Source organism: Crassostrea angulata, chromosome 5, assembly GCF_025612915.1.
Source record: "Crassostrea angulata isolate pt1a10 chromosome 5, ASM2561291v2, whole genome shotgun sequence".
NCBI classification, from domain to species: Eukaryota; Metazoa; Mollusca; class Bivalvia; order Ostreida; family Ostreidae; genus Magallana; species Magallana angulata.
The window spans coordinates 34909678-34923117 of record NC_069115.1 but is presented as its reverse complement, the minus strand read 5'-3'; the positions used below and the strand labels follow the sequence as shown (position 1 = coordinate 34923117).

The 13440-nt window shown below is 31.1% G+C and overlaps 1 protein-coding gene and 1 pseudogene across 1 annotated transcript; both read left to right on the top strand.

The window, feature by feature from the left end:
* Window positions 1-621: 621 nt before the first annotated feature.
* On the top strand, window positions 622-7219 carry LOC128185372 (protein draper-like; annotated as a pseudogene).
* A 3514-nt stretch (window positions 7220-10733) lies between these two features.
* On the top strand, window positions 10734-13255 carry LOC128183465 (multiple epidermal growth factor-like domains protein 10). Its single transcript, XM_052852445.1, has 7 exons — window positions 10734-10816; window positions 10994-11055; window positions 11143-11280; window positions 11404-11529; window positions 11798-11881; window positions 12007-12096; window positions 12871-13255. The coding sequence occupies exons 1-7, from the start codon at window positions 10746-10748 to the stop codon at window positions 13047-13049; spliced, it is 750 nt and encodes a 249-aa protein (XP_052708405.1). The 5' UTR covers window positions 10734-10745; the 3' UTR covers window positions 13050-13255.
* The last annotated feature ends 185 nt before the right edge of the window (window positions 13256-13440 follow it).

Below are 13440 nucleotides of genomic sequence, written 5' to 3'. Positions count from 1 at the left end.
TTGATTGTTTATAGCAATTTTTATGTTTAGTTGTATAAGACTTTAGGAACAAACTAGAAAGCAACCAATTTTTGTCCGTAATCTGTAAGGTTTAAAAAAAACCTTTATCCTAAGTCGAATTAGGAAGTCATGTTGTACATGTTAGAGTGACGGATACCTTACCTTTTTACATGAAACATGATGACTTTTTTTAACCTTATATAAATAATTGTACTGAATTCAACGTTGGCTTCCTTTGTATCAACTGTTCCATTCCTTGCCGATATCCTAGCTATAGCAGCAACTGTCAAGGTAAATGCAACTGTCTTCAAATTGGCGGTCACCTAGCTACTGGATGGAAAGGTACATATAAAATGTTATCCGATATCTGTTGTTATACATACATCATAGCAAACGATATTGATTCAAAGGTTATTTCGATGTTGAATTTGTGTCATTTTCATTTTTAGATGGTTCGCAGACATTTCCAGCACCAGTGTTGATATCCTCCAACCAAACAAATTCTTCTGAGTTATTTACGACGAATAAAATAGTTTTTTTCTTATTCCATTTGTCTTATAGTCTTGTTGTAAAAATATATAATGTTTTTTCCCGTTTAATACAGTGAATTTATGTTTCAGAATGTCCAGTAGGGTATACAGGAAATCAATGTGATATCCCCTGTCGATATCAGTTTGCGTGTAATTGCAGCGAAGAACGGTGCAATTTCACAAAGGGATGTAATGGTATGAAATGTTAAAGTTCTTTTATTTTAAACAAATTTCAAAATAGACAACGCTGTTAAATTGCAAACATGAATCAAACATAATGTGAGCGTTAAGAATTATGTCATAATTTCGAGGATAATCTACCTGTAAAGGGTTTGCTATTAAGTTTACTACTTCAGGTTATATCATCATTGACAAACCTCAAACATTTTGCTTACATGCTTTGTTAATGAACGTCAATGTAAAACACAACGAAAGGAGAGGATCAATCGTACACTTAATGAAAGAACACATAGTACTTCCGCCAGCACTCTCCAGACTGAACTGATGAATTCTTTTAGGGTATATGTTTGAGACCAAACAATAAAGATCCGTCTGCACACCGGAAAAGCATGCCTTTATTTTTTACGTCCAGCAGTAGGGTACCTTACACACCTAACCCTCTGAACACCAAGATTTACTGAACAAGATTTAGGACCAAATTGACCAAAAATGGAATAAAGTCGCCAAAACTACAATTAAGGACTGTAATCGAAGTACGAGATAGCAATGTAATGCCTGTATTACCACTCACAAAAAGATATGCGCTCCTTAAATGATTTGACTATGTCCGAGTACGTTAATTGACCCTTAACTTGTTTGAAACGTAAGTAGCTTTATAAATCCGCGCTTGATTTCATTACATTTTTGTTCCTGGTTTAAATTATTGTGAACAGAATAGTTTAAATGCATATTTAACAGTAACCGTTTATAACTGAATAATGCTTAATTTGTAGCACAACTTTGTTTTAAATAGAATAGCTGATCCTTATGTGCAAAAAAATGTGAATTTGTTTATTTGCCAATAAGAAAATACAAATTATATCTTAATACAATCATTTATTTGGAAAAACTGAGAATAGGATTTTTATTAACACACTTTTCAAAAACGTCATATGCATTACATATACCTTTTGAAATATGTTTAATATTTAAATGATTTGTCTGTAATAGATAGATAAATATGTGTATAAAAAAGAGATTGTCCCAGATTACACCATTTAAAAGGTATTGTAAAACTCATGTAAATTCATTATGTAAAGGTCCTTGTGATTTAGAGAATTAACAGATAACATACCATGTTAACTATATCGTATCCATAGCATCAGGCGTGTTGGGTTTTTGTCAGTATTCTCGTTAGTTTACTTTTTCTAAATTCAAAAACCATGTTACTTTTGTCACTCTAAAAATATGTTTTACATCTTAATTATACGATAATACAAAATATACTGATGTATTAAGCAATAAAAACTATATGGCTACAGTTCTTACAAGATTTTTGACTTCATTAACTATTCCGAGATATCTTTTTTTCTCATTTGAATTATTTGAAAATTTTAAGCCGATCTTTCCTAAATAGCCCGTGTATAAGGACATATTTCTTCATTCTTCATCGTTTCAAGAAGCTCAAAGTATGTAGTGTGAATGAGGAAAAAAACTATACAAAACCTACACGTACGGGGAAAACAAAAGGAAACATCAGTCAACAGTATACGGTAGGCCTAAATACAGTTGACGGTAGACCTATAGTGAAAACAAAAATTATCACGTCCTATATACATTATCATGATAATAATTTATCAGAACTTTTTATAGATATCATTTTTTTGTAATGAAAGTTACTGAAGATAAATTTATCTTATCTTGTCTGATTTTCGTCATCGATAATTGATTATAACCGCATCTGCCCGACTGAAACCACCACTAAAACTCTTCACAAAACGGGCAAATTAACTATCAGCGCAGGCCTTGGGCAAAAGGTAATCATGTTTAAATCTTTTCTCTTTATAATTATATTTTAATAAATCACGCTCCGTTTTGCTCGAGGACTGCGCTCTATATACATTTTCAAATTTTATAGTAAAAATTGCCTTGAATATGTTAATTTCCGGTAAAAATCGTGCATTTAGCGGATGTTAGTGTTGCTTAGCAACGCTTTGCACGATTATTTTTACGGATTTATCGCTTACACTTGACATCATATTCGTAATTATGCATTTATTTACTTTTCATAAACAACTTGAATAATGTTGGAATTTTAGGCATTTATACCATTACAACCGTACCTAGTTCTTTTTTGCCGATCTTTCCTAAATTAACAGTGCAGAAGGACATACCTTTTCATCTCAAAAGTCTATCTAGCACTGATTGAACTACAGGGAAAGTGATATATGAAATCGAGGTGTATAGGGAACAATAAAAAATGCATGGAGATAATTTTGGTCTTTAATGCATATGAATTACAACAGGTTTAACTAGTAATACTGTGGGGCCAATTTTCGTGGATTGCTTAAATTTTACAGGTTCGTTGTGACGTAATTTCGTGTATTTTCGTATACATGCAAGAGGAATATTACTTTATAGCTCTAATTTATTAATTCGTGGGGGATGTTAATTCGTGGATGAGAGGTGCCCACGAATTCCACGAAAATTGAGCCACCACGAAATCTAATGATTCCACAGTATCTAAAATAGAATATTTAGAAAACAGTATTACATAGTGTATTATGCGATCGGTTTTACTTCGAAAATTAATGCAATCTAATAGTATTAGGAATCATTTTATTTTTACTGAAAGCAGAAGAAAATCATAAAGCCTCTACCGTAACATTTGAAACGTCAGCTTTCTAGGTAAAATTGTCAAATTTATATCAACCATGATTTTTTTTTTTTACAAAAAAAGCAAAATATTCCCTATGTTAATTCATGTTGTATGAACATTTTGACGAGAGTGTAAAGAACAAATCACAAAACTTCAGCTTATATGTCAATATTGTAATCGTTTGATAGCGTTGCAAATTGAAAGTAGGCTTATTAAGCTCAATAATGCTGATTAAAAATATGATCACAGAATGTGCATACTTTCAAAAATCTGTTGCGAAGCAAATAAAAAAACCGATAAAATAAGATTCATAAATAGGAATTCGTTTGTTTAGATATGTATCAGTTATAGCTGTGAATACTGCTTTAACTAGAAAACAAGTTTACTTAGATTTAATTACTTTGTAGTTGAGCCTTCTTGAATATATCTTGTAGACCTGATGGTTAAGAATGCTGTGTGGGATTTAAGTGGAACTATACTGAAAACAAATGTACACGTATGTATTATTATGTTATATATAGACTATTGAATTTCTTATAATAAAGTACCAATGTATTTCTTTAATTTTGAAACGTTTGTGATTATCTTAAAGGTAAAGGTTGTTCAGATGGGTATTATGGAAGAAATTGTAGCCAAACATGTCCCATGCCTAGTTATGGGTTGAATTGTCAGCTTACATGCAACTGTAGTAATGACCAATGTCACTACGCGGGGGTGTTAAGGAAGCATATGGGCAATTTAGCGTCTTATGTTGACTGTTATATTCAAAATTGTGAAATTAAATAATGATTTTGAATAAGATCGAAACCTTAGTATTATCCTTTAAAATAGATGTCAGTGCAAAAAAATCGGGTAGTATATTACTGCCACATTGGTACATTATCACGTGACAACTATAAATAGCTTACGTTTATTCCTTAAATTAAACTGAGATAGAACAACACTACCCCGCGGTTTCCAAAATAAAATAAGCATACCAAGTAAAAGCAAAACATCTCAGTTTAATCAAAACCGCTGCTAGAATCCGGTTCTAGTAAAACCTTCCTAATCTTTATATAGTTTGCACGGAAAAAGGCAAATTGCATCAAAATAACACTTAACATGGGATTCTAGCACCACTTTTCAATTTTAGCATTGATCAAACTAACGATACGTAAAAAATTTCAAGTTCAATATATCCGGGGTACCCTTGTTCTATTCGGATTTTCACATCGTAAACAACGACAGAGGAAACCCTGACCGAGAAATAAAAGAAAATTTACATACCTTTTAGCGAATGGTTGATAAAACTAACATCTCCCCCAGTATTCTTATGTTCAATTCTTAATAAATCACACCACAATACTTTATTAGAGTTTTTAGATTAGTTATATTTTGAATATGTTTACAATGCTTTCCGATCACATGACATTCAACCTTTAGTCATGTCGTCATCAATGTGTAAATCTACGTAACACAAACTATATTCTTGAAAAAAATTGTCTTCTGTATTTTTGATTTGTTTTTGATCTACGTTTCGTTGCTTAGATATTTGAATATGTACATAATAACTAAGATCTTTGAATTCACGGAATTACATGCAACTCAGATTCCATATGCTTCCTTAACATCCCCGCGTACATGTATGGATGTAAACAACTGCAGTCTGGTAAATATATTGATATCTCAAATTATTAAATCGAAATTCAAAATTTTAAGTAATTATCTTTATTGTGTTTTATATATTTAGTTTTATGGGCGAGGGACACTTCTCGTGCAGTTCAGTGTTCCTCTAGTGGGTAATTTTTTGGGCCCCACCTTCTGCTGCATTGTTGATAATTTACTAAATGTATGCAGTCTCACATTTTCATTTTTATATTCAGTATAACTTCATCTGGCATCATTAATAAATGCTGTTCACACAAGCCATAGTTTTTCTTTATCAAGGTAGCAGCAGAACACAGCTGCAAATCTGCTTCAGATTCTATTCAACAGTAATAGTAATGTAGGGTTTACCAGGATTTAAGACCACATAAGTGGAATTATACTGAAAACAAATGCACACGTATGTATTATTATGTAATATATAGAATTTTGAATTTCTTATGATATAGTACCAATGCATTTCTTTAATTTTGAAACGTTTGTGATTATCTTAAAGGTAAAGGTTGTTCAGATGGGTATTATGGAATAAAGTGTAGCCAAACATGTCCCATCCCAAGTTATGGGTGGAACTGTCAGCTTTCATGTAACTGTAACAATGACCAATGTCACCACACGTATGGATGTAAACGGTTGTAGTCTGGTAAATAGGTCTATATTGATATCTTAAATTATTACATCAAAATTCAAAATTTTAAGTTATGTGTCTTGTTTATTTAAGTATATTTTTTTTAGAATGTAGCAATGGGCGCATTGGCCATTACTGTGAATTTAGTTGTCCTTATGCCAACTACGAAAAAGAATGCCAATTACAATGTAGATGCAACAAGGAACTCTGTGATCCGGCTACAGGATGTAAAAGTATGTATCTTTAGTCAACTGTTTCTGTACAAATGCTCAAATGTAAAAAAGTACAATTTTTAATGAATATAAGGTAATTTTTACTTACTTTTTTATGGAGCAAGAAAATCATACTCTCACGTCATCTTCGAGGTGACACAATGACATCATACATTCTACGAAAGCAACAAATCGAATTAAAGAACTCAGTAAGACAACTTACAAAATTATTTAAAATAGTTTTTATTTCTAAAGCTTGTATGTTTCTATATTTCTCATCCTCAGTGATAGATATCATATGCAGGGTAGTCAACTCATCTTAAATTTATCTATCGTATTATATTTTGTTTGTTCGTTTATTTCTAAAGCAACTATTCTCGTATTGCAGAAATGTTGCGACAGTCAAGTTTACAGATTCAAACAGCTTCATCAGAAATGGTTCAAGGAATGAAATGGAAATTCATCGTAGAAATACAGATCTCTCTCAAGATATTAAAGACCATGTTATTAGCAGTCTCGCGATCCTTGTCTTGATTTTACTTGCGTTATATATTAGTCTTACTGTTAAGCAGCGTTCACAAATACATGTACCACAAGATTCAATTACGAATGAACAAACCCGTCTTGAAAATATATATACAGCAGTGTTTCAGAAAATGAAATTGGGAAACGTGATTATAAGCAACGATGTTTCAAAATGATTGTCAACATAAGAATTTTCGATGTAACAAAGTGCAATTCTACAAATTTACAAATCCCTTTATTGCTGAAACTTTATTCACATTAAGTAATTTACTTTTACTGATCGTCAAATTTAAAAGTCAACTTATGGTTTTTATCTTTACGACTGCATTAAAAAAACTATATTTTATGAATGGAATTTGCTTAAATTTTTTTTTGGAATCTTATGACATGTCTTTGTGACAAGATAAACATATAGAAGGTCACATGATACTTCCACATCTGTGAGATATGTCAAACAGTAGCACACATTGCTTTAAACATGTTATAAAACTTAAAAACAACAGCATTCGTTAAATTATCTGCTCAGTGTAAAAATTTAACCGATTACATTACAAACATACTTTTCACATGTTCATCAGTATGGTATGGCGACTGTTATGCCAATGTTCACTAAAGTACAGCAAGATTGTCAAATATACATTGTTCTAGCAAAAAGCTATCTAAAAGAGTTATGAAAACATAAATTGAAGATAGTAGAAGAGTAGTAGCTTATTAACCAGGTCAACTCCACAAGTCCGGAATTCTCTTTCTTGTGGCAAGATTTCTGACTCTGGTCTGTGCAAACAGGGTTCATAATCTAGTTCCAACAAGTTGTGTTTCCTCTTCATTAATAAGCAGTGATTCGCCGAAGCCGTTGTATAATATAGAGCAGAACAATTACGGTGCTTATTTTTATCTAAAAAGGTGTATTTAAAGAAGGGAGTATGTTAAGGAATGGTTACGTTTGTTTAATATGTACATTGTATAAAATCTTGACAAAGAATACGTCTATGTAATAAACGGTAGTCAATTTAACATCTTATAATTTAAATTGTTTAGATGGTAACCCTGACAACTGTCGTTTGTAACATTCCACTACTTATTCTAAAGCATTAATGTTGCACAAATCTAAGGGACTGCATCTATATAGGTAAGTGATTTATTAGGACCGCATATCATTTTAAGATATGCAAAAAACTGATCAAATGATATTTTAAAATACACCTTAAATAGTGAATTGAAGCATAAGTTAACACAATTGTTTTTCTTAAATGGCGGTAGAGTGAGCTCAGAACAGAATAATATATATTTAACTGCTGATACAATTTGTTGTTTTAATAAAACTGTTACTTCTCGTGGTGTTTCGATTTTCCCATGCTGCTAAATGTATTTAAAGTTTCTCGGTAATATATATCATATTTTAAAACAGTTTCTTCCTTATCACAACCAGGAAGACACTTGAACCGGAAATACTGAGAGGATATGCCTTGGTAGTATACACTTGTTCGTAATGTTCTCATCCAATTCTGTTTAAAAAATAGAAATTACATACAAGTTGTACTTTTAACATATAATCATATGATTCATAAAATAAAAATCAACCAAATTTTTAATGATTAGGTAGATATCTGTAATGTGCTTTGGGTTTTGCTAAAATTCGAGAGAAAACAGAACTAAACAAAAACATGTAATATGATATTAAATGATTTACTTGATGGCAAAATTCTATGTGGATTGTTTACTGAAATCCTACAAAAAATAATGTAAACATATGTAACATATTCAATTAAATGAAAACATTTTAAAAAGTGCAATCCATGAAAAAAAACACTATTCCTCAATTTAATAAACTATCAATAAATTTAAGTTTACTTGCAAACAAAATGGGGTTGTGATATTCAGATAACAGTACAAAATATTTCTGAACGTACATAACGTGAAACTTTTAGACTTTAATTATAAACTGCATCATGGAATGTCTAATGTTCGGTTTTATAATTAAAACATTTCCTATTAGCTTGTGCATTAACGAATCATTAATATACATCAGTCGTAGTTTGACACAGTTAAATTAGTGCGCTTATCCTTATATTAATTATATTTTTACTTTAAAGTTTACTAAATGTTTATTCCCAGTTATTAATATTGTGTATGAACAATGCAACAGTAAATTCCTTCTATTACAATATAATAGTACCAACGTTGTGCCTAAAAACAACTTAATGAAAACTTTTTATAAAGTAGTGAGGTATCAATAACAGGACATCGTATTATTTGTTTCTATGTCTGTTAATCACAATGCTTACTCATCTTCACAGCTTTAAGCTGCCTTCCCTAATTGTCCCTTTTCAATTTTTGTAAACCTCGATGACAGTAAACTGCGCATAAAATAAACGTCATTTTTAATGAAAATAGCTAAAATGCACAGAATACGAGTACATGTATATCTAGTGTTGTGTACATATGTACAATATAATACATGTATAAACCAAAATAAACTTAAGCGAAGTAAAAACGTTCTAAGCTTTACAACTTATATCATGATACTATACGAGTGTTGTCCAAAAAGTTCGTGGACACGTAATTTTATTCAAAATAACGGCGCCAATATCAGGAAAGTATTATAATATTTCAATGTAGAGTATAGTGATGTATATGTATAAAAATCAGAGCAATGTACATTTTTGTATTGGAGTTATCATTACATATCTTTGCCTATACAGGCTGCAGGGCCCAGTCTGAGGTCGAGTTATAACAACGTTTTTATAATGTTGTAGTCCTGGGTTTACATAAGAGTAATATGCCGCATTCACCGTTTGGTCAGAGGGTTCAATCGCGTTCTAAATCATAAGTAAACTCAAACTATTTTGCTTTTTTTCTGTTTCATCCATCGTTTGTTTTGTTTCTAACGGTGTTTTACCTCAGTCGACACAACTTTATAATGGCGCGCTGTTCAATGTGGTCATCTGACATCGCTTTTTCAGGCTTTTTTAAAGACATGTTCTTGTCGTAATATATTTTAGTCCTCTGCTAGTTTGAAAATAGCTTCAAATGACGTATGAAAATGACGTTCACCATACATACTACATCATAATAGAATATTATGAAGTTCTGAAATGTTTTATAAAAACTGTAAATATTCATATCTAAATACTCAATTGCAAAGTTTGAACAGTTTAAACGCTGAGCCGTGAGTATTTTTCGCGACCCTTTACATTAAAATTTTAATTTATTTCTATGGAAAACATTAAAAACTACTTTAGTATGATTTAAAATATTATGACAAAGATTAAGGTATACAACATATACATATAAACCTATTTGAAATTACAAAAACGTCATTGTCAAAGAACTTTTTGGACAACCCTCGTAATGTTACGAAGACCCTGCATTTTTATCAGTAGTGTTTTCTACTTGATAAATTCTATAAAAAGGTCACTTCACCCACCGTGTACAACATTCAGTCAATAAGATTTTTTTACTCAATTTACTAATGAATTATCTACACACTTTTTCATATTCCTATAAAATTAATTTAAACTTCAAAGCTTTTTATTCTGAATGAAGAAATTTATAATTGTATTTTCATTCTACTGAATACTCTAAATTTATTTTAAAATGTATTTATTTTATACATGTAGCATTGTTGTAAACAAGATCTGCATTTGAAAACTCATCATGAAAATGCATTTCTTGATTAATATCTAACTACATGTATTACATTACGAAAAATCATTTGATTCGCCTTGTGCCAACAGGTTTGCGATGCATTGGCATTCCATACATGTTTTCGTTTCATCACCAAACTATATCATAACTTTCAAAAATAATTACAACCCCCCCCCCCCCCTCCTCTTACTGTATATAAACATAAACTGGTTTACAGTTATACATTGTAATGTCGGAGGTCGAGAACATGAGTTAAACGATAGGTGCTTGTGAGGAATGGCCAACTCACATTAGTGCTTTGTGTTGCGATTGAACAATAAATGTCATGATATGAATGTTTTGGGTTTTTTATTGGCAAGCGATGTAAGGACGTTGTTGATGCAGATAGGGAAGAAAATAAAAGCAATGATGATATTCATTAATATCTCCCCTCTAACGAATCTCCTTTGACCTCTTTATTTGTTTGGGATTTTTTCTTTTTTAAGGGTGGGGGGGTGTAGTTTTATTTCTTTGATTGGAGGGAGGGGAGTTAAAAGGTGCCGTAAACATTTTCATTAACTTACACATAACTTTATTGCATTTCCTTGATTATTAAAATACATAACGCGTTTCAATTAAGTGCAGTATTTTAAACCGAAATCAAATTTCGAGAGCATGAAAAATTCAAGGAAGAAACTACAAATCAACTAGGAAGACGGAAATTTTGATAGAATACAAATATTTACATTTATTTGATTGAAGATATGTTAAAATTAGGCAACATTTTGATCGCAATTTTACGTGTCATTGACACATATTCAAAACCATGTGGAGGGTAAGTGTCTGTTACTCCACCTTTGTGACGAATGTTAAGATTTTCTTTTAATATTCTAACCATACGGCAATCATAAGAAGCATTTTCAAGGTAATGATACAAACATACACATGTTACACTAGATTCTCATTTTAATCTAAATTGCACGTTGATATTCATTTTTCTGTTTTTTATAAGACCAAATGGTCCTGAATGCTGCTCTGGATATGCTTGGAGCCAAACCATTAATAAATGCACACGTTTGTATCTCAAATAGAAAAAAACAAACACATGTTTTACATTTTGATACTAAGTTCTATACCTATAAACACAAATGTACTTTAAAGGTTGTAATGTCGGTTTTTTTGGACAAGACTGTAGAGAACCATGTCTAGCTCCTACGTATGGCGTCGACTGTCAGTTCATATGCAACTGTAGCAATGACAACTGTCACTTTGCGTTTGGATGTAAGCGTTCAGTGTCAGGTAAATGTAGTCTATTTTTTACTGTATTAACTTAAGAGCATTTATTTACTATGATTATCAATACTAACTTCAAATTTTCTTTTATAAAATTCCTATGACATTATGTTTCATTGTATACTGTAGAATGTGAGACTGGGAGAATAGGCTCGTATTGTGAAATACTTTGTCCATACCCAAATTACGGAAAAGAATGTCAGCAAAAATGTCATTGTGAGAATGTTCTCTGTGATCCTGCTATTGGATGTAACAGTAAGTCATTATTTTATAATGCTATGCATAAAATATATAGTTTAAAATGCTCTACCGATACATCTTTGAAAGGTTTATTCCTCATCAACCAAGTCCATATCCCTGTGAGCTTTATCAACTAAACGTCGCTAGTTTTTCATATTTACAAGTGGGAAAGTCAGAGTGTTAACTTATAAACATTTATTCATATCAATGCAATAATCAACCTAAAAACCACGCGATAAGCTTTGTGTAGCTGTGTGACGTGTTTCCTTTATTGATTTGACAGGCACAACAAGAGCATCACACAGGAAGGACATTACTGGAGTTCCACATTCAACTTATTCAACGTTTCCTTTAGGACCATATAATAGTAAAGATCTAAAATCTACGTTTAATAGTTTTTTAAAGATAAATACAGAAATAAATATATTAAGTATCATTTTAAAAGATATTGGTTTTAATCGTTTATGCTTATTGAGTTCAAATGTTTTTCAGAGAGTACAAATTCTACCATCATTACCAGGGAGACAGGAGCTTCTCAAATTTCAAAATCCAAAAACGGTACTTCTTCAGTCATGAGATATGGTAAAATTTCAAATGCATGCCATTTTTATTAAAATAAGGGTTTTTAAATCAACACTTTGCAAAATGCTATACAAGGTCTAACAGTATCAATAGTTCCTTTTACGTCAATTTATTGTTGTCTTTCTAATAGTGTTGTAAAAGCCCATTCTTTTAGTATTTTCGTTTCATGGTTCTAAAAAACAACAAAATTATGAGGTCAGGTTTTAGGCAAACACTTCACAATACATTTGAAAACTAAAAGATACACATTTGCCGTTTAGACTCGTCTTCAAATGAAACACATCTCCAATATTTCGACAGCGATGATTTCATTTGGTAAAAATTTAATCTCAGATGTATCTGTGTAAGAAGTTGTCAGCTATTGCGTAGAATATAAAAGGAGGGCGATGTATTGTTATTAATGTGTACTGATTCAAATCAAGTTTTTCTTTACAGACGTAAACATTTTATTCATAAGTACCCGTTGCAATAAAAACGTTAGTTTAACTTATTCCTTAAAGGTTGTCATCACAGAAAACAATTAGCCAGTGTTATTCATCCGATTGAATGCATGTTGTAGTGTTGGTGTTTCATAAAAACATTTCAGGAATATATGTGATATCATATTCCGTTCAAAGAAATAGTTGTAATATGTTTGTTTTTGCTGTAATCGGATATTTATATATTCATTGATTAAATTAATCATTCTTGCACAAGTAAAAATACATAAAATACATGAATTAAAATCATTTTTCTCTTTCATCTGCATATTTTTTCTATTGATTTAATCAACAGGTATATCAACACACTCGAGTTTCAACAATGGCTCAATGAAGAGAATATGCAAGAGAGCTCATACCGGCTCAAATAATTTGCTTTATCGTGTTACAGTCGGCTTAATAATTGTTGCAGCAGTGTTTTTTATATCGTACATTGGTTTAACTATTTATCAATGTATGTTAAGAATTCCTTAAACAAACACGTTGTCGTATACCGTAGAACTGTAGCTAACAGGACTGTCTTTTTGTGTATCCTTCAGAGATTTACAGTGTGGTTTTAAATTTGCTAGCATTGCCTAATCATTAACAAATGAAATGTAGTTATTTTTTTATTTCTTTATCACTGTTAACATTAAAGTAACTGTTCATGTGTTTTGATAGAATTTCTCATCTATAGATAAGCTATATATCAGGCATCAAATGCAAAATACAAAATACTTTTGGGTAGTCACAAAAGTTTGATTTCATAATGATAGTCCATCTTTGAAACAAACTGTAAACTAAAGTAATGTAGTAACGAGAGCATTTATTTACTTTTAACGAATTGTCAAGGATGATTTCCAACGAACAAAATTAGCTGTAGATT